Source organism: Notamacropus eugenii, chromosome 4 (genome assembly GCF_028372415.1).
Source record: "Notamacropus eugenii isolate mMacEug1 chromosome 4, mMacEug1.pri_v2, whole genome shotgun sequence".
NCBI lineage: Eukaryota > Metazoa > Chordata > Mammalia > Diprotodontia > Macropodidae > Notamacropus > Notamacropus eugenii.
The window spans coordinates 77,854,500-77,875,557 of record NC_092875.1 but is presented as its reverse complement, the minus strand read 5'-3'; the positions used below and the strand labels follow the sequence as shown (position 1 = coordinate 77,875,557).

The window sequence follows — 21,058 nt, the reverse complement described above, 5'->3', positions numbered from 1 at the left end:
TGCATGGGGCCATACACATATGTTTTATCAGAGCCCTGAAAAAGAGATTTCCAGAGATATCTAGTCCTACAAATGAAACCATTCACCCTAAACCAACCTGGAGCTGGGATCTGTGCCCTCCAAACTTGAGGGGGAAGGTTAAAGTGGGGTAAAATTTGGCTTTGATTTGCTTCATTAAAATCATTATCTTATTTTTATTAATGCCTTCTGTTTTTGCATCCTATTCACTATTGAATCAATCCCTTCCCCCCTTCCTCTATTTTCAATACAGTAAAACCAACAAAATTCCACTTGAGCCAAGATGGAAAATCCCTACCTGCAGCCCAGAGTTGTCTCTGAGTGAAGAAAGCACACACAAAACCCCAGAAGATGCCTATTTATTTATGACTCCCCCTTTTATTTACACCCACTCTGATTCCACTCTCCTTATACCTGGGCCTCTCCCTTTTACCATCTGCTAGTCACTTATACTACCCCCCCAAACCCTCTTGCCTAGGCATTCTGTCTGTGAGGTGGCCCTAAGAGATTAGGGGTAGCATCTATTTTTCTCCTCCCCCAGAAGTGCTTATAGCTCTACTTATCCCCATGGCAAGGGCTAACCCAGGTGAACCAGCTGGTTCTGATTAGGGAAGGGGTAGGTGACCTAGCCTGGCAGGTTAATAGTCACCTTTCTGTGCCGCCCCCCCCCCCCAATCCATCCCCTGACTTTGTGCTTTTTGAGGAGGGTATGGTGTGTGTGTGTGTATGTGTGTATGGGGAAGAATGGAGGACTTTAATTTTTGGTGTTTGCTGTTGTCGCTTAAATTAATCCTGAGTGACAGACAGCCCTTAACTCCTCTCCACAAAGAACCATTTATTCCCCAGTAGCTCTGAGCTGAGCAGAGTGGAGAGGCTCCATCTAGAGTCCTCAGGCTGGGGTTGGCTAGGGGATAGGGGTTTCACAGCCATTTTGCTCCATTTTGCTATTGCTATGTCTACCTGCCCATGACCAGTGTCTCTCCCCTATCCCAGGACAGGTGCACCCTAATTTGGGATGCAAATTATACATATTCATAATAGGCCACACTGGGGTCAGTCAGTGCCTGGCATTACCAGAGGCTGCCCCTGGAGCCTCTTTCTCTCTGTGCCACCCTTGGATCTTTTGTAATGTACGTGTTTGAGAACTAACTTCCTTCCTTTCTTCCTTCCTTCCTTCCTTCCTCCCTCCGTGCCTCCCTCCCTCCCTCCCTCCCCTCCCTCCCTCCCTCCCTCCCTCCCTCCCTCCCTCCCTTCCTTCCTTCCTTCCTTCCTTCCTTCCTTCCTTCCTTCCTTCCTTCCTTCCTTCCTTCCTTCCTTCCTTCCTTCCTTCCTTCCTTCCTTCCTTCCTTCCTTCCTTCCTTCCTTCCCACCTTGCCTGGTTCCTCCAACCTCTGCCATTTGAGGGGCACGGAGTTCTGGGATCCTATGACTGGGTCTTGCTCTTTAGGAGGTGTGGGCCCTGTGGGCCAGGCCTGATCGCCAGCCTGTCTGAATCCATGCCTTAGTGGGGAGTCATTACTTTTTTTTTTTTTGGTTTTTTGTTTTTTGCCTCTCAGCAAAATAATGTGTTTGACCTTTCCTCGCCCCCGGCTGCGGGCTGGCCCAGTTTCTGGCCCCGGGATGCCCACTGCCCCAGGCTGCTGTCCCAGCGCGGCCGGCGGCCTCTCCCAGTGGTCCGCTTGGGCGTCGGGAGCTCCACGCTGGCAGAGTCCCCCCGGACGAGTCTGGGACGAGGGGTTCTCTCTCATCTAACTCGACGCCGGCCAGGGCAAGCGGCGCGAGGGGGATCGGGGCACAGGAACCCTTTCGACGCGCCTGCGCAGAGGGAAAAGGCGGGAAAGAGCCCGGTGCCCCCTTACCCAGGAGTGCCCACCCTCGACCCAGGCCCCCGTGCCCTCAAGCTCGGGGCGGCGGCGCGTGTCGCAGCCCCGCTCCGAGGCCCGAGGGAGATAGAAGCTCGGACCCTCCCGGAGGCCGCCAGGTGAGGGAGTGGCTGGGCCGGGGAGGGGGCACCGCCACCGGTCCTCTCCTTCCTACCCACCCCAACCTCGGGCCCGTGGCCCTTCCCAGAGAGAGCTGGTAGAGTCCCTCGTCCTCCGGGCCCAGAATCCCTGCACGTTCCCTCGGCTCCCTCCCAGCGCGAGTGCCCCTCGCTCGGCTGTGCCTCCCTCTGGCCTCCTTGACGTCGCTGTGTCCTTTCTCGTTCTCTCTGCCCCTCGAGTCCCCTCGGACTCTGCACGTACCCTTGACCCTCCGCCACATCCCGGGACCACTCTAGGCCCGGTGCCTCCCTCGTCTTCCTCTTACCCCTTGGCCGCCCCGCGGCTTCGTGGCCCTCTAGTCCCTCGTCATCCTCCTCTGTTCTCTCTCGTTCCCCTCCTCTGTTTTTGCCCGCTCTCATGCCGGTGTTCCCTCTCGTACTTCTCTCATACCCGTGTCCCTTCTCGATCCTGAGCCTCTCGTCCTCTCCTTCCTTTGGCCCCTCTCGCCCTCGTGGACCTCTTGTCTTCCTCTTATCCCTGTGTCCGCGCTCATAGCGGTGCCCCTTTTGCTCCGTTCCTCTCGTCCCGGTCACCTTCTTCCTTCTCCCTTCCCCATTGCAGCCTCGCAGCCAAGCTGACCAGTCCAGGTTGAGGGCCGCGAAGAGCTTGTTCTCCTGATCAGGCTGTAGGCTAAAGTCGCCCATTCTGCCCTCCTGCTGCCTAAGGGCCAGGCCGCAGGGAGCAGAGTTGGCTGCGCTGCCCCTGCCCAAGCCGTCGCCCAGCACCCCCCAGCCTCACAGGTCGCAGTCCTAGGGGACAGAGGCTGTGGCTCTGAACCTGTGAGTCTACTGGGCTGGCCTTCACCTGGACACTCTGGGTGGACACTGCCTTTGATCCGAAGGCGGCCCCAAAGATGCCTTTCTGAGTGCGGTCACCAGGTTTCTGGTGCAGACCTCTCTTTTCTACTTCCTTTCTTTTCTTTCCTCTATGATTCCTTCCTTCTTTCTATCTTCTTTTCTCTTTTGCCTTCATCATCCCTTCTTTTGAGTCTATGCCTCACTGTAGAGTCCCTGGCAAAGTCGTGGACTTTTGTCCCTGGGGAAAAGACAATCTCTGCCTCAGTTTCTCTCTTCTCATCATGGTGAATAAAGCCAGAAGAATGAAAACTAAAGAGAATATGTTGTGTGGGGGGGGAGGGGGGTCATTAGTTGATGTTTGCTGAAGACTTTGAAGAGGAAAAACCCTTCACAAGCCCTGTGAATAGGGGTGGTTTTCTATTTACTCTTCTTTTACTGATTGGGGTTCTATAACAGTCCCAGAATCATCTGACAAGTAGAGACAGCTCTTCCGCTGGGGAATGGGACAGAGGACACTAAGGCCGTCCAAAGAACTGTTCTGTGGGGGAAACTGTAGCCTAGGTGCATGGCCTTAGAGCCCTTTTCTCTGATATGTCGGCATTTTATTGGGGCCCCTTGAATTGTTGCTCTCTCAGGTTGAGGGGACCAAGGATGTGGGAGTTTGGAACTAGTTCCCCACTGCTCCCCAGGCCTGTGGTCAAGAAACCAAATGTAAGTTCCTTTTTACTAGCAAGAAGGTCGGCACCTCACGTTTGTGCTTTAGGCCGCTCTGGGGGCCGCGCGGGGCTGTTGAGGATAGACCACAAGAATCTTCCCCTTTTTGGTGCAGATGTTTTAACAGGGTCCCAGGCAGTGCCAGTGAATCCAGGAAACCCTCCCCTTTTGCTCTGTTATCCCTATCTCTGCGTGAGATCCAAATTCCTAGTAATTCCCGGAAAGTGGGAAATTGCCTTTCCTTCCATTAACAAACTCATAGCAGTTCCTTGGTTAGATGCTGCTTAACTATTTTTTAAAAAAAGATTAATTTTGAGCAACTGTAGAGAGGAGATACCTGTTGGGAGGTAAAGAGGCAAATAGCTGGACCCGGGGCTTCAACTCCCAAAATGCGGCCCAGCGCTTGTAGACCAACCCTACCCTCCCGCTAGTCCAGGATTCTGCCTGGATCAGCTCACAGGTGGCAATCCCAGCAACTGGAAGGTAGTGGCATATCACAACTCTCAAACAACCGAATCTCAACCATTTCCACTTTGAAGGCGGTATTCACCCATTTCACTTAAACGCTGAGGACCCTGCCATTGCTGTGCAGACAGCGAGCTCAGCCTGGTTCAGTGAGCTCAGGGGCCAGGAGCAAGGTTATTGGCCTACCGCACACTTGGCCCCAAGATCCCAGAGGCGGATCAGCCTGGCTCAGCAAAGCCTGAGCCCGGAGCTTTTTGGCAGCTTTTGGCTTCTTTTAGTTTTAGTCTTTTTTTTCCTTAAAAAATTACCAAAAATCCTCCCAATGGTTTTATTATTTTTTTAAATTAACAGTTGAGGTAGAAAGAGGCTGAATTATGGAAATATATCTTTTCATTCTTTTTAAGTAAAAAGAGAAATCTCTCTTATTTACAAAGTGTCTTGGAATTGTAAAGCCCTTTTCTCTTCACTGAGGCTCAGGGATGTCAGACTCCGCGGTAGAACTGCCGCGGCGAAATCGCAGGAAAGTGTTTTCAGAAGCTCCGGCGGGTTTGAAAATGCAATAGACAAATTCAAGGAATTATTATTATTTTAATAAAAATGCCTCATTTAGGAGTGGAATTTCACACTGCCTCTGCAGTCTGGAGTCAAGGTTTGCCTTTGCAAAGTCTCGATCGGGGAAAACACTAGTGTTTTGGGGGTTGAATTGGCGGATGTGTGTGGTGTTTCAGTAAAAGCTAAACATCGGGATGATTGAAGAACTAGAAATAACTCGTCCCCTCTCCGCTCGCTCGGCATTGTCTTATTTAAGACTGGAAACCGAGCTTTTCGGCAAGGCTGCGTGGTTTCATGGGGGCTTTTCTCTTTCCTTCTTTCCCTTCGCTCCGGTCTGATTCGCAAATCCCCAAACTGGCAAACGCCAGGAAACTTGCGGCGGTTCTTCGCCCGAGTTGGAGTCTTTTTTCTTCTCTTCGAGACAACACTCACCCCTTCCCTCCCACCCCCGAGGGCCCTGACCCACTGGCTGTTTTGCAGTGGAGACCGAATAGAGCGATGAAAGAAAGAAAGAGGAAAGAAAGAAAAGAAAGAAAGAGCCGGGTTCCTGTATCCTGTGCCAGCCGAGGGCTCGTTTTCCAGGCGGCACTCGGAGTCGGGGGTGGGAAGGGCGGTTCTTGAACGTAGACCCCCACCGCCTCCCCTGCCAGCCCCTATCCCTTAAAAAAAAAAAAAAATGATCAAGCTTTCTTTTTAATGGTTTCCCAGCTCGGGTTCTTTGGAGCTCATGTTGTCTTTAAAAAACAAACCCCAAATCTCCATCTCTTCCTAAAAGCCACCCCCCAACCAGAAAAGAAAAAGCCACATGGCAAAATAAAACCGAAAATGAGGTTTCCACAGACAGACGTTTAGGAGATCAAGCCTGGTCGCCTAGGGTCGTGGGCCCTCAGTCCCCCTCTCAACCAACGGCAGGTCCCTGGAGCAGCCCAGTGGGGTGGCAGATTTATGGTAGTGAAGATGGGCTGGGGGCCGGAGAGGGAGCGCAGAGAGGAGACATAACATACCTGGGGCTGAGAAAGAATTGGGGAATAAGAGGAAAGCCGAAGGTCTGGTTACCCTTCGGGCTGTGGGGAAGATTCCTACAGGCAGGGATAGGGGGCAGGGGGGCTGTAGCCTGGACGGATGCGAGTGGGAAGCAGGACTCAGAGAGGGGTCGTGACTGCTAGGGCAGTCCGTGGACCGGGTGGAGAGGGCAAAATAGAGACTCTCAAGGACTCGTCTCTTTAAAACAGAACAACAACAAAAAACCTTCGCAGGGAGCAATACCCAAAGACCTCGGGGAATGGTAGCACTTAAAGATATTTGCTTTCCATTGGGAATATGTATCTATCTATCTGTCTGTCTGTCTGTCTTGTCTGTCTGTCTGTCTATCTACTTCAGGCGTTTTTAATTAAATTTGCTTCCTTTTCCCCCAAGTTATTTAGAATCTTCAGTCCCCCTTCCCCCCCCCCCCCCCCGCAATTCCTTGCATTTGTCCTTTAAGTAAGTGCAAAAACTTTTTTTTCCCCCTTAAATGGAGAGAGATTGTGGAGGTGATTTTCGGTGCTTTCTCTTTCCTGTCTTTAAAAAATAATTTCAAAATTATAAAGTAAATGTAGTGCTAGTGAAAGTGAGGGGTGAACTTGAGTGAGCAGGCGCCTGCCATGAATCGGGCAGCCAGAACCGACTTCTCCTCAGTTTTGGAGCTCAATTCGAGGGGCCCTTGAACCCCATCTTATATCTACCTCCTTATGCTCCCTCCCATTCCTGGGACCCTTATTATCTACTCTCTTCTCTTCCCTCCCACCTCAGGCCAGGAAGGGAGGAACTGCCACAAACATGTTCCAGCTTGGTGCTTATTTTTGCCAAACGTGAAGGAATATGGACCCCCTTTTAGATTCACTTTCCAATTGACCCAAAATATTGACAGACCTCTGCCCCATCTGTAAGCAGGGATAGGGAGTGCCTCTGCCTGGAGTAGCTTTGCTTTCAGTTCGGCAAGCACTACCAACCTAACATACACAGAATCCAATCTCAAGCAGGAGGTTACACTGTGGCTTCACTGGGTAGGCATTAGATTAACATTAAGTCCTCAGCAATACTTTTCTTTGGGGCTTGTTGTAACTAAACACAGCAAAAGTAGAGTTCTGTATAATATATTCTCCAGGTAAATATATCCTATATACTTACTATGTGAGCTAGAGAATCCATAGCTATATTGCTGCTGCCTGTGTATGAATATTTCTGAGCCATCTTTTGTGGGGTGAGGGGGAACATTATAAATATATGGAGCAGGGACAAACTCTGAGAGATATACGGTCTGGCCTATAACAAGTCAGATCTGGATAAAGATTTTAATAAAAGTGTGCCATTTTAGTCTGCCTTTGCCTTCTCCAGGGGCACCAGCTGCATGGCTCTGGTCTCCCAGGGAAAAATGCTCCAGGACTGTAAAAATCCTGGGGCTATGACAATGCTTATGGACTGATCTGACTTGGTTGCAAGGATGTTGGAGTCTCACTTTGAAATATGTGGCCAAGTCTGTCGGTCTGTCTGTTTATCTATCTCTACAAATAGAACCTGGGACTAAAGAGCAAAAGGGCTAAAGAGGAAGCTCATTCTTTGCCAGCAATATTTTGTTATCAACATCTGGAAAACAAAATTACAGCTGTTCTCCTTGACCTTCCCAAATACTGCCTTTCCCCTCCACTTAAATTTTTTGTCATCTTGCCATTTCTGATTCAGTTTTATGTACAATTTAAACATTTCCTAGCTCTACTCAAATCAGATTGTTTTTTTTAAACTGGTTTATTTGATGTTTTAAATAGTCATTTTGATAAATTGGTCAATCCTGTCCCTACATTTCCATTTAATTTTCTTTCTGTTCTTCCAGTAATCACTCAGGTATGGAAAAGCCCTCCTTTTCTTATTTAACACTTTCCTGACTTCGTGTTGCTTACTCTTCAGGGCAGGTATTGACCATTTTCTCCTTTCCGGCCCTTCCCCAATGTTTTTGTTTTCTATTCGCCCCCCAAAAATATTTGAACCAAAAAGCCTTTTTTTCCCCTTCTACCCACAGCAAACTGAAAGGGCTAGTGAACCATGATTCAACAGCCTGAGAGCCTCTTTTCTTTCTTAGCATTAATTAACTCCAGTTCGTTAGGACGTTGAGTCTGTCACACAGTTTTCTCTTGTGTGTGTTGAATCGGGTCATAGAGGGAAACTTCCCGTGCAAACAGTTTGTGTTCGAGCAGGAGAACTCAGAGGAGGAGAAAGGGAGTGAAAAAAAAAGGGAAAGAGATCAAGAGAGAGAGAGAGGGAAAAGCTCAGCCTGCAGAGTCTAGTCTGTCAGTCTAACTAAACACACTGCTGGTGTAGTTAAATGGGGCACTAACATTTCTGCCCTTCATCACTGTCTCCTGATATTGTACCAATAGGTATTATCCCGAGGCTTTGGCAATAACACTATCAGTAACATTTTAAAAGTAATCTTTTAGTAATAACAGCCATTTTTGGAAGGGGGAGTCATCATTCTTCTCTACCTAAATCAGTTACGTTCGGAGCAGACTAAGAAAACTGCCCTGCACATTAGTGTTGCCCCGACTTTTCTTGAGGCCATAGTGAAATCCTGGGACCCCCTCTCTGCCGGAGACTGTGGGCACCTCCTGTTGCCGGGGCAACCTGCAGAAAGCTGCTCCCGAAGGCGAGAAGGGTAGGGAGACTCTGTGTGTGTGTGTGTGTGTGTGTGTGTGTGTGTGCGTGCGCCCGCGCGCGTGTGCATGTGTAAGTCTGTGCGCCCAGATCCAAAGCTAGAAAACTCCACAAGTTAAACTTCAAGTTCTTCAAAGGAAGCAGAATATGCGTCTGGCTTCTGCAAGCCCTTCCTACCCACCTTGTCTAACTTCCTAGGTAGCGAATAGGGCTAGTTACAGAGCGCGAAGATAGGAGCTCAGCCCCGGAGCAGGAGTGGGTTAGAACTGGGAGGTCGCCTCTGGAATTCAGTGCAGTGCCTGTGTTTGCGGAGCTCCTGAGAAAACCATCAGTCCGAAGTGACTGGATTTTCCACCAGGAAAGTCGAATGTCTCTCCAGGGACTGGGGTTTTGCTGGCTGTGGGGTTTGGTGAGACTTTTCTTCGGAGTTGCCTGTCCTGGGCTTTCTTGGCCCTTCTGGCCTTTGAGATTCCCTTAGACACAGGCCTAGACACATAAGTCAGCCTTGCCACAGAACCTGGCCATGAGCTAGACCTTATCCCCACTTCCCCACCCTGCCAGACCTGGACTTTCTTTTTTAAGTGTGAGGTTTGGGAGAGTACCTTGGCTCAGGGATTACTCATTGAAAGCACCTGAGCTAATTGCCATCCCTGCCTAGCAAACTAGGTACTCACAGCTCAAGATGTATTTATGCTTTTCAGACAGAATAGGGTCTAATGCCATGGAGACCCATTTTCTTTATTATCCAGGTATAGAATGCTAGTATATATGAATGTACATATATGAATGAATACATAATCCTTTGTAGAGGAAGTCTAATGTGTAGCTAATATAAAATACTCAATAGTCTGAAGAATAATGTTTTTGCTATAAGATTTCTTATTGACCTTGTTTGGTCATAGCTGTTTGAAGACAGAAGGATTGGGCATGACTGTCTTTTCTGATTTGCTTTTATAAAAATTTAAAAAAACTGATTTTTTTGTTTCACTATAGACATGGAGCTTGAGGGAAAAATAGAGAATTTCCATTTTCACAAGAGGGAAGAGCTTGGATTGCTTGTTTCCCCAAATCCTTTCTCCCCCAAACTCTTCCCCCTCCTTAATTTAGTTCAGTGCCAAAGGTGGGGGGAGCATGTGCTTGGAGGAGTGGGAGATAACTTGGAAGCCAGAGAAAGGGGAGGGAAGGTAGGAGGCTGACTGCCTGGCCAAAACCCAGTCCAAAGAAGCCCAGCATGTAGTCTGGAAAAACAAAATTAAAAAAAGAAAAGAAAGAAAAGAGAAAAAAAAAAGGAGGGGACAGCCCTCCAATTCTCAAAGGTATATACAGTTGGGCATGTTCCTTATTTCTGCCCTTCACCTATTACTGTTTGGGCACCCTCTGGGGTGGGTGAATGCTGGGGAAGGGAGATAGACATGGAGTAGGGATAGAAGAGAATATTCAAAAATAAAAAAAGACTTAGAATATTACTTGCTTCTAATGCAAATTGTTGAAGATAGGACCTCACCGATGTGATGTTGATGAGCCAAGCAAAATGGAAGTCCTAGGCAATTATCTTGCTAGTTCAGACCCCAAACCCGCTTTGATCAAATTACTTGATCATTCTGGCAACAGCACTTATTGTTTGATTTCCAGGTAACTGTCTCATTAGGTTTGCTTTGGCCAAGAAGAACTTTCCTCCTCTGGGCAAGCATCGGCATTGGGGTGCCCTTTGATCTTCCCTCTTTTCCTTTTGTTTCATGATCCTGGTCTTTGCCCTGGTCCCTTCCTGCCCCATTGCCGGGCTCCCCACATTGTGCCGATGTCTCTCCATTCGCTGATCACTCATTCTTCATTCAGGTATTTGGGGAAAATTGATGGTGAAGTTGGGGGGAGCTGAAGGTGCTGACCAGGATCATAGTGAGAGGCTGAGTCCCGATGGACTAATACAGGTGTTGGAGTGAATCATAAAACCACAGGAAGCAGAAGAGCTGAGGCTACATTTTTGGCCTCCTTTCTCCTTCGCCCTTTTCAACGGGCTGCTAATATAGTAAAGTGGATTATTTGTGCTAACTAGTATATCTGGTGCTTTCTATCCAGGCTTGTGGATTATTTACACTAACTGTAGTATAGCTATGCAAATTAAATTATCCTGGGCCCTCTAGACTGCCAAGGTCTGGAGGAATTAAAGCTGGGCCTTAAAAAAAATTACACTATGAGTAAGTAAGATTTTTTTTTTTTTGGAGAAAAATTGATTTTCCAATGGTGGGTCATGGTTCCAAATAGTCACCAAATCCTTTATGGTCACAATGCTATTGGCAAGTGTGAGAGGACTGGGAAAATGTTTTTATTGGTTTGCAGAATTTTTAAGACAGTTTACAATATAGTGATAGTACCTCCTCCAGTTTTCTTTCAAATAGCCCACTGGACTTCTGAAGAAAGCACTTTATTTTCTAGAATAGTATGTTGAGGTTTTTTGTTGTTTTTTTTTTTACTATCAGAAATAGCTATTTTTCTTTTTTCTTAGCCGATGATTCCCACTCCCCCATCTCTCCCACACTTTTAATAAGCCTTCCTCTAGCTTATCTCTCTGTGTTCATCTCTGTTTCACTCCTTTTTTCTTTTTTGCCAATCTCATAATACTCCCCTTTGGGTTTCCAGCGCTTTCCTTGTTCTCTTCTTGCCCACCCATTCTTTTTCTCCTTCCTCCCTTCTCCTCTCCCTTCTCCCCTGTTTTTTCCCTCTGTGTCCCTCTCTTGGGCACTTTATTTTCAGTGCTCACTGAAACCTGCATATATACTTTTATATTTTAGAGCAAACTGTTGCTATTTTCTCACATTCAGTACAGTAGCAACAAGGGTTTCTCCCTCACACAGACAAGCTGTATTCCATTCTAGAATATAAAGACCAAGTAAATTCTAAAAGCACTTTGTTTGGCTTTTGTAATTTTTTTTAATAAGGGAAACCTTTTCCCTTTTTAATTTGTTCTATTATTTTTGTTGGTGTTTTTATTTTATCATTTCTTTTTCTTTTATTGTTTTATTTACTTTTGTCTCTTTAATATGCTCATCTTTCCTTTCTAGCCTTCTTTTACTTTTGTTGTCTTTTTTTTTTTTTTACCTTCTCTGCCTCCTCCCCATTTCTCTGTGTTTTCTGTCTCCAGCTACCTGCCTGTCTTTTTTTCTTTTCTCTCATCTCCTGAACCCTTGCACTTTCTGGGTGACTCAAACTTAGAGAAACCTTCAATAGTCGAAAACCTTTTGTGTCTTGGCCCTGGTTCGCCTGGTATAGAGCTGTCTGAACTCCCTGATGAACGAAAAGAGGGAGGAAAGGAGGGAAAGAGGCAGATACAGGGCACAGGTAGTTTTCTAACAGGAGCTTTCACTCTGCTAACAAAAGGGGGACAGTCCCCTTTTGTCTGGGGCTCCTGAGGGGCGTGTTCCCAGGGCTGCTGTCTGTCACAAAGGGAACACAGGTGGAGCGAGGTGACAGGAGGGCAGAGAGTACTGCTTGGGATCTGACTGACTTAGTTTCTTCTGATTTTATGGGTCGAAATGACTTTTATTTCTTCTTTTGCTATTTGGGGTATACCCATCAGTCTTCCAGAAATATCTTTCCCATTGTTTGTCCCTGTGAAACTTAGCCCTTAGCTGCTACCTGAGGGAAAGGGATGAGAGATCTAAAGTTGGTTGGGAACCTGTGGGACCTCCTCCCATTCCTATTACTCCTCTTCTGGCCACCTTTAAAGGCAATGGAAACTGACCACTGGGCAAATCAGCAAATGATTCTTGTTCTCTCTTTAGGTTCTTTGACTTGGGAAGGACCTGTAACTGATGAATCTTTCTAAGTCTTGAAGAGGTGGGGTGTGTGTGGGGAGTGTGTATGTATGTTGTTAGAGGCACAATCAACCTTTGGTATTGATTCTGTCCACCTCTGAGGCAACCTTTTTGCCCATCTGCCTGGGCCCACCCTAGGAGCATGGGTCTCTCACTTCTCTACAAAGTCCAAGCTATGACTCTCTATCTACCTGACCTCTAGCTTACTTGCCTTAGAATTCTAACCTCCCTTTCCTCAGTGACACCATTGGTTTGTGTGCCTGCATAAACACAGAGATACTGCCGATAATGCTTAACAACTGGCTAAGGCTGGATATATTTGTGGACAGCATCTAATGTTCGGTGTAAACTGTATTACTAAAAAATGTATACTTACTCTATACATGCATGTCTGAGTGCACAATGATGTATTTCTTCATTGACTCTGCTGTGAACTATTTATATCTCAAGTATCTCAAGGAAAAAAGTTGTTTTGGGTGTCTAAGTTTACGTCAGACATTAAATTCTCCCTCAACCCTCTTTGGCTAAGGTACAATATTAGCCAGTTATTATCTGACATAATCAAATGACTGAAAAGTAGCCATAACATATCTACTCTCCTATCCCTAGTCCTGAATATATATGTGTGTATATATATGTATATATACATGTGTGTATATATGCACCTGTATATACACATGTGTATATATATACTCATATATATGTATATATGTACATATATATAATGTATATGTGTGAGTGTATGCCATTTGAGGAAAAGGACAGGCTTCTACCCTCTTGCTATATTTTGGCTGTCTATACATTGTCTGTATGCCGCATCTACACAAGAGTTTACAACCCATGAGACTCTTTTGTTGAAAATAAAGTAATACTATGAGATATTTCAAATAAGGTTCTTTTTTTCCCCACTGTTAAATTGGATCTCAGTCTAACTGCAGAAAAGGGCATTTGCCTCTGTCCATCTCTCTCTTCTCTCTCTCTCTCATGTCTTTTTTTTTTTTTTTTGTTACCCTTTTCTAACTTCAGCTGCTTCTCAGGTCCTAAAGCAGTGACTTCTCTATAGGCTTGAGTGAGTAGTTAGGAAGAACCATGAGACTTCCTTGACCTCTTTTCTAAGACAGATTCACTGTTCCTTAGGTCCCTGCCTCTTTTCACAGTATTCAACCATTGGCCCTGTCCTGAGGATCTGGAGTAAGAGCTATTCACCTTCAGGATCTCCCAGGGCTGAGCACTGATCTCATCTTTTTACCCCATTTCTCTGTGTTGATCTCACTCTTCTGGATCAAAGCCCTTGTCTTCCTTGCCATCAGTCTCCCCCTCCCCCCAATTTTCTTCTTCCTCTCCCTCTCTTCCATTTAATTTGTTGTCGTTGTTATTGTTTGCCCTCTTGCCATGGACACCTCGTGCTGTGCAGTGTAGGCCTCTCAGCTCAGTCTGAGTAAGTTTGGGGAGTGGGACAGTTAGTCAAGAAAAGAGGTTTGAAAATGTCTTTTCAAAACAAAAATTATTTTTAAAAAGAAGTGGAAAGAGGATAAGAGTGAGAAAGAAAAGGAAATATAAAGTCTGAAAAGGAAGAGCCATAGACAAAAGACAGGAAATAACTTCTGAAATTAAGTGTGAATCTCTCTGTCACTCTCATTTCTCTGTTGGTTTGCCTGTACCGCTATAGTGCTATCAGGGTGGGACTAGGATAGGGACTATAAAAGGCTAATAAATACATTGTTTCAATGTAGCAAGTTAACTGTGTCTGTGGGCATTTTTCAGAGAATCTAAGGAAAACTTTTCTGATAGAATACTGCATGCTGATGGAGGCTGGGAGGAAGGCAGGGAGAGAGTGGTCTTCAGTTGTTTTTTTGTCTTTGATTTTGGCTACGAGCCTTTTCCCCTTCTTTCATTCCTTCGTTCCTTCATTCCTTCCTCTCTCTCTCCCTCTTTCTCTAACCTAGGGATGCAGGGATAAGGTTTCTACTTTGGGTGCCCAGCTGAGTTTTCTATTTAGTAAGAGACTAGGAGGAGTTGTTTACATATCTATCCTTTCTCTTGCTCTGTCTCTCCTCTCCTCTCTCTGTCTCTCTTTGTCTCTCTGTCTCTGCCTCTCTTCTCTCTCTCCTTTTTGTAAAACTGCAAACCTGTATAGCTCGGGATGATAACTTATACTTTTCCCTGTTTCCTCCCTAAATAAAAAAGGAAGCAAGAGACAGAAAAAGAGCTCGTGAATGTATGGGAGAGAGACTGAAACCAAAATACAGAAAGAAGGCGCAGCTGCTTTCTCCAAGGCCTTCTGGGGCTCCCGGTTATATGCATTCCTTTATTTATTTATTTTTCTGGCTAAAAAATATAATTTCCGCAGCCGCCTCTCGCCTCCCCCCCCCCCCCCCTCAAATTTGCTGTGTCGTTGCTGCCAAATCTACCAGAGTGGGAGCATGGAATAAAAAATTCATAACTGCTGGACTTTGCGTGTTCATTAGATATGAACTTGTCGATTTGGCAAATTGTTTTTGGTCTCTAACCGCCCGGTCCCTCCCCACCCTCCCAGGCTCTCCTCCTTTCCCTCCTCCCCTTTGATGCAGCCATTGGCTGTTCAGTAGATGTCTCTTTGCCAAATAGGTGGATCCTTCTCTCTCTCTTTCTCTCTCTTCCCCCCCTTTTTTTTCTGGCTTTGGCACAAGCAAATGGATGGGGATTGAGCATGAAAGGAGAGAGAGGGAGTTTGAGAGAGAAAAGAAGCAAAAAAAAAAAAAAAAAACCACAGCACACTCTCCTCTTCTCTCTCTCTCTCTCTCTCTCTCTCTCTCTCTCTCTCTCTCTCTCTCTCTCTCTCTCTCTCTCTCTCTCTCTCTCTCACGCGCCTCTGCCAGCGACGGTCTGCAGCCGGTCAGAACTCGTCCTTTTCCCCGGGAATCTGCGATCTCCCCCTTTTCCTCCAAACAGGCGGAGAGAGAGGCAGATCTAAGTTTACATCCCTGTGCCGTTGCCAAAGCCGAAAGCCTTTTTCTTCAGCTGCTGCTTTTTCTCTCCTGGGTTTTTGGCGGGGGGTGTGCGTGTGTGTGGGGGGTGTGGGGGTAGGGATAGGGGTGGGGAGCTGGATTTGGGTTTTTCTTTCAGCATATATCTTTTTTTTTTTTAATTGGAGGGATGCACAGGAGGGGAAATTGAAAAAAAATTGTTGGCTTTTGTTTACCTGGCGTGTGTGGCAACGGGCTTTCTCACTGCCTGCCATCTCTGACCTTTCTTTCTTTCCTTTCTCTTCTTTCCAAAGGAAAAAAAAATAATCCCCCCCCCATGTGCATGAAGGGTTAAGGGGGAAATGGGGGGGGGAATCTGAGAATCCAACCAAGCCCTGCCCCCCTTCTGTAGAAAACCAATAACACCCCCTTCCTTTTTAAAAAATTTTACCTTCATCCTATCCTTTCTCCTCCTCCTCCCACTCCCTCCTTTCCACACCCCCCACCCCCACCCCCAACTCACAACTCTGTTGAGTCCAGAATTTCAGAATCTGGTGTTGGGCTTTGCCGGGATGCTTCGGAGGAATGGTAATTATTTATTTTTTTTCCAGATTTTGTATTTAGCAAAAAGGAGTCAAATATTATTTAACCCCCAAATCAAAAAAATGAAATCTTAGTCCTCTTTACACCTGACCGAGTGGAGAAAAGAGGCTAAAGGGGTCAGTGGGAAGATTGAGAAGGGGATGGAAAAGGACCCAGTAGCTTTTAACCCTGATGTGACCAAGGAGAGCCACCTTGTTTATTTGTTTATCCGAATAATAAATGTCTCGTTTATTATTACTATGATTAACATGAATACTGATGTTATTAATAATGTCATGCTTACATAGTTCAAATTTATATTTGATTAATAGAAATTCTAGGGTAGATGTTGAAACTGATCTGGAAGGAAGAAAATGAAAAAGCACCTGGGGGTGGGGATCCAAATCTCTTTCGCCTCTTGTGGGTGTTATTCTTTTTTTGGGGGTTGCCAAAATTGAATAGTATCTGGGCTCATGGGGGTTTCTGCATGCATGAGTTCTTGTGCATGAGTGTGCAGACATATGTGTATAGATACTGTACCTCCATGAGATAATACAAGATCCTCCCTGCAATATAACATGGATATTGCATGGGTGCAACAGAGCGCAATGGGGATATCGGCTGCTTGTGTGTGTGAACCGAGATAGTGTATATGGGTGTGTGTCTGGTGTGTGTGCGTGTGTGCGTGTGTGTGTGTGTGTGTGTGTGTGTGTGTGTGTGTGTGTGAGAGAGAGAGAGAGAGAGAGAGAGAGAGAGAGAGAGAGAGAGAGAGAGAGAGAGAGAGAGAGAGAGAATAGGTGTGTGTATAGGCACTCGGTGGCTCTCTCTCCTTTGGTTGCTGGGAGTGAGGTGGTAGCAAGTGCCTGGCTAAGCTGGCTAACCCTAGTTTCCTAGGGTGACTAGAAGGAAACAAAATTGGGGGGAGGAGGGAGTCTATTTCCTTGGAGCATCCCTCTTGTAACACTTTCTGTTCTCTTTTCCTCCTCTTTTCCTCCCCGTCTTCCCCTCCCTCCCTTCCTGCCGGCTCCCCACCTCGCCCCGCATGCTCCCGTCTTGCCGCCTGCAGGATGAATTCCACCCGTTCATCGAGGCCTTGCTGCCTCATGTCCGTGCCTTCTCCTACACCTGGTTCAATCTGCAGGCGCGGAAGCGCAAGTACTTCAAGAAACATGAGAAGCGCATGTCGAAGGACGAGGAGCGGGCCGTGAAGGATGAGCTGCTGGGGGAGAAGCCCGAGATCAAGCAGAAGTGGGCGTCCCGGCTCCTGGCCAAGCTGCGCAAGGACATCCGGCCCGAGTTCCGCGAGGACTTTGTGCTGACCATCACAGGCAAGAAGGCCCCCTGCTGTGTCCTCTCCAACCCTGACCAGAAGGGCAAGATCCGCCGGATTGACTGCCTGCGCCAGGCCGACAAGGTGTGGCGGCTCGACCTGGTCATGGTGATTTTGTTTAAGGGGATCCCCCTGGAAAGTACTGATGGGGAGCGGCTCTACAAGTCACCCCAGTGCTCCAACCCCGGCCTGTGTGTCCAGCCTCACCACATTGGAGTCACAATCAAAGAACTGGATCTTTACCTGGCTTACTTTGTCCACACTCCTGGTAGGTCATTCTGAACACTGTTTTCATTTTATTTCATTTACTTGGATTTAGACTCTTTTCCTATTTGTCTTATTATTTTTAAAAAAAGATCAAATCGCAGTAGGCCTCGGTGGGCACTCTAGCAGGGGCCTGCACTATTCCTAGGCTCTACTTTTTCTTTTCTCTCTTTTTTTCCTTCCCTTCCTCTTTATTCTTCCTCTGTAAGGAGCCCTTAAACATTCCCTATTTTATGTCTCCATCTTTTGAAGGACTATCTTGTTCCAAAAAAGCTTCATGATTCTTTAGTTGGGGACTGGAATGTCCCAGAATTTGTCCTGTGTTGGGAGACATTGAGATGGGAGAGAATGCAGAATGTGTTATTATATTTTAAAATTAAAGTGAAGAATCGTTGGGGCACCACAGGGCTACCCCCTTACGTTGTTGTGGAACATGGTTTTGGCATGGTACTGGGCAGTGCTAATGTCAGCAGGAAATGAAACTGGGATGCTCTGTGGATATCAGGCTGAACTCTCCCTCCTGTGAATCAATAAAAATGAAAGAATGTATCCAACACTAAGGTACCCTGCTTTAGACATTCAGGCTGAAGAATTGGGTAGGGATGGTAAAGGGAGTTGTTTTGGTTAGGCCTAGCGGTTGCTAGAGAAGAATTGGGCAGTGATTTCACTGAGAAAGCTAGGGGGAAAAACCCCAAACAAAACAGCAAACAAACTCAGAAGACTCTGCTTTCACTGTCCAAACCTCTGACTCCCTACTGTCTTTTTTTGGGACTAAACGGGTCAGATCTGTACTCTGGATACATATAATGTATAGCAGATAAATAAAAGTCAGGCACACTTGTGTGGCACAGTGGTAACGGGCATGGCAGTTTTTATAATGATATATTTCTCATGCCACTCTCTTTGGCAGAGAATATTTCTCCCCCTAGGAAAAGCTTTTTATTTTTATTTTTTAAAGATCTTTACACCATAAAGATTTTCTTAGTATTTTTTTCTCCTTTCCTCTTTTTACTCTGCTTTTGGGGCTTGGGGGCTTTAATTCCCCTTCTATTTTTTCCTCCTGTCCCTTTTATAATTTCTTTCTGCTTTTGTTTTCTTACAAATTGAAACAGAGATGGCTGGTTAATTTTTAGCCTCCACTCAGCTACGCCCAATTTACTGCCGCCTTTGAAACCCAAACGAGCCGGCACTCTGTGATTAAGCAAAGCAGAAGTGTGTTTACATTATGCCCAACCAACTTGTAATGAGAGGGCTACCAAACCTTTTTCTTGTTTTTTTTTTCCTCCCTTTTCCTGTATTCTAGCTTTCTCTTTCTCATCTCAGTCCTTCCTTTCTCTGTTTAGGCGATCATATGAGGATGTAGCTCAACTTAATGGACTGTTTCACATGTTCTTTTCTATGTCATGGTGTGTGTGTGTGTGTGTGTGTGTGTGTGTGTGTGTGTCCCCTTTTCATTTAAGAAACAGGAGAAAAAGAGGGAAAACTGCAGCTATTAACATTCTGTCTACTTGGGGAGCTGAAGAGGGTACCCATACATAAATAAAATTTCAGGTACCCTCAGTCTTGGTTTTAGAGGAACTCAACAGAGGTTAAGTTTTAGGTTGGAAGAAAGCTTTGGGGAAAAAAGGAATTATTTTTACCTCCTTTTTCATTTGCTTTCTCATATCTAGAGAAGCAGTTTTCTTAGCGGGGTGGCTGTGGGCACTGCCGCTGGGCACTGCCTCCTTGCTCCTCTCTAGGTCCATTACTGGCCCGGTTGGCGCTGGGTGAATATGACCATTGCTGGCAAAAGAGTCAACTATTAAATCAGCATATTTCTCTCTCTCTCTCTTTTTTTTTTAAGATAGGACTACAGCCACAACCCAGAAAAAGGTTAGCTCTCCATTCTCATGCCTGCTGACTGAGATAGAATGTCTTTTTTATTTGTTTTTGATTTGAAAGGACATAGGGAAGATTTGGAACTTTATCGTTCCATTAGCTGAGCCAGTGGGGCAGTCTTGACTCCAAGTTAACCTGCATCTTCAGGTTAGGAATAGGGTTGTGCACCCTCTGATTAAGAGATGGCGACAGAGGAAGACTCAAAATTTTAGTCATGATGTTCCTTGACCCAGCCTTCTCCAGCTTTCCACTTGAATGCTTACAGTTGAATCAGTGCTGTTTCCTCACATTTTAGGCCACATTCTTGACTTCCATCAACATACAGCAGGTTGGGATGAAGCAAATGTCACAAGAGACCATTTCTCTGTCACATCTCTGGCTCTCAAATTAACCAGGCAGACTTCTTGGGGAAAGGGGTGATGACCTGCTGACCTAAGGAACTCAGTGGCACTGTCAAATCACACAGTTTTCACTGTGTTCTACTTGCTTAAGGCAGACTCTGCTAAAACTGAGTCTCCACAGTAAAAAATAAAATAAAATAAACCAGTCCATCAAATCATTTAGGCCCTCAAACCTTAAATAATCCAAATTGATGAAAGTAGAAATTTTTTTTGTCTCAATTATTTGAATATTTTGAATTTGGCTGAGTTGAGTGGCATATTGGCTGGGGGGATTTGGGGGAATTCAGGGCATACATAGGACAAATTGGGCCACCAGTGGGATTCTTTGTTTTTTCCTGTAGGAGAAAGGTAGTTGGGAGGTGGACTGTAGCAGCAGTGTATATGCCTTCTTGTTCTGATCCAAAGAGAACTCTTCTTCATTTGCTCATTCACTGAGCTGAGTTATCACCCTCTTCTCTTAACACATTGAATGGTTTGGCAGCTTGAGCCCAGCCTTGAACAATGACAGCTTGGGAAGGACTATAGATTGTGTCCTCTATCCTCCCCTTTCTCCTCCACTGGTCTTTCCAACCCTCTCCAACTATAAGATGGTGGTCACTGGGGGAATTGTTTTGGGCTTAGGAAGGAGAAATTTGATTTTTCATCTGTAAATACAGTACCATGTTCCAAAGTGAGCCAATTTCATTTGGGGGTAGTGTAAAGGTGAGTTTGAAGGAATATTGTGTCCTTTACCAAGGTGGTGCTCTTAGACCATTGGTTACCCCTTAGATGAAGCTTGAGGACATGGTTTGCCTGGAAAGGAAGGGCATGACGACAGTGGTATGAGGAACCTCATTCCACTTTGAAAGTATGGTATTAGAATGACCATTTTTCCCCCAAATCTTCATTCTCATGCAAAGAGGGAGAACATTCTTTCTTGATGTGTAAGAATTCTATTGATTTTGGGGGGTATATGAATTTCCTGCTTTGAGAAGAAAGGGTCTGGAATGATAGATCAGGTAAGGGGCAAGGCCAAAATCGCTCCATTTTCTCTGAGTACAGACATGGTACTGAGGCTCCTGTCCCAAGCTCCAGTGGGGGATTCTAAGGTATAGGTGGGAGAAACAAGCCTTTTTTTGCCATGGGAACTGGTCTTTAGAAAGGCAGAAGCAAACTGAAAATACGACACCTATCAGTGACCAGAAGTTGTACTCTAGGATTTTCCACTCCATTCCTACCCCCTTCCAATCCTGCAGCCTGCATAGGGTAGCAGCCTTGAAAATATAAAATACTGGAATGAAAAGTTTTGAATGATGGTTATGTCATCCCTTACCTTGGGTGCCTGCCCCTTACCTTGCAGGTAACCGCATACTCATTTTGCCTTGGACACCAGGTGAACTTTGTCCAGGATCTAGGCAGGTATACTGATGCAAGAGCCTTCTTTTCTTTCCCTTTCCCTTTCCTTCCAGAGGCTGGAGCTTTGCTCTCAAGTTTTGCTTAGGAGCTGGGGAGAACTCTGCTTTCCTCCTGATTCAAGGGATTCTTTTGGGGAAAGTAAAGTAGCCGTCCACTTTCCTGGCCTGTCGGCTTTG

At 46.0% G+C, this 21,058-nt stretch overlaps 1 protein-coding gene across 7 annotated transcripts in view; it reads left to right on the top strand.

Moving 5' to 3' along the window:
- Positions 1-21,058, top strand: part of NFIX (nuclear factor I X) — a 115,032-nt gene that overhangs the window by 18,801 nt on the left and 75,173 nt on the right. For 3 of the 7 annotated variants that reach the window (XM_072602184.1, XM_072602183.1, XM_072602179.1), the window contains exons 1-2: positions 13,080-15,620; positions 16,681-17,212. In XM_072602184.1, the coding sequence (XP_072458285.1) occupies positions 15,618-15,620; positions 16,681-17,212 (535 nt within the window). In that variant the 5' untranslated portion in view covers positions 13,080-15,617. Of the gene's footprint in view, positions 1-13,079; positions 15,621-16,641; positions 17,213-21,058 lie in introns of those variants that run through there. The other 4 variants (XM_072602178.1, XM_072602180.1, XM_072602181.1 and 1 more) reach the window with 2 other exon arrangements.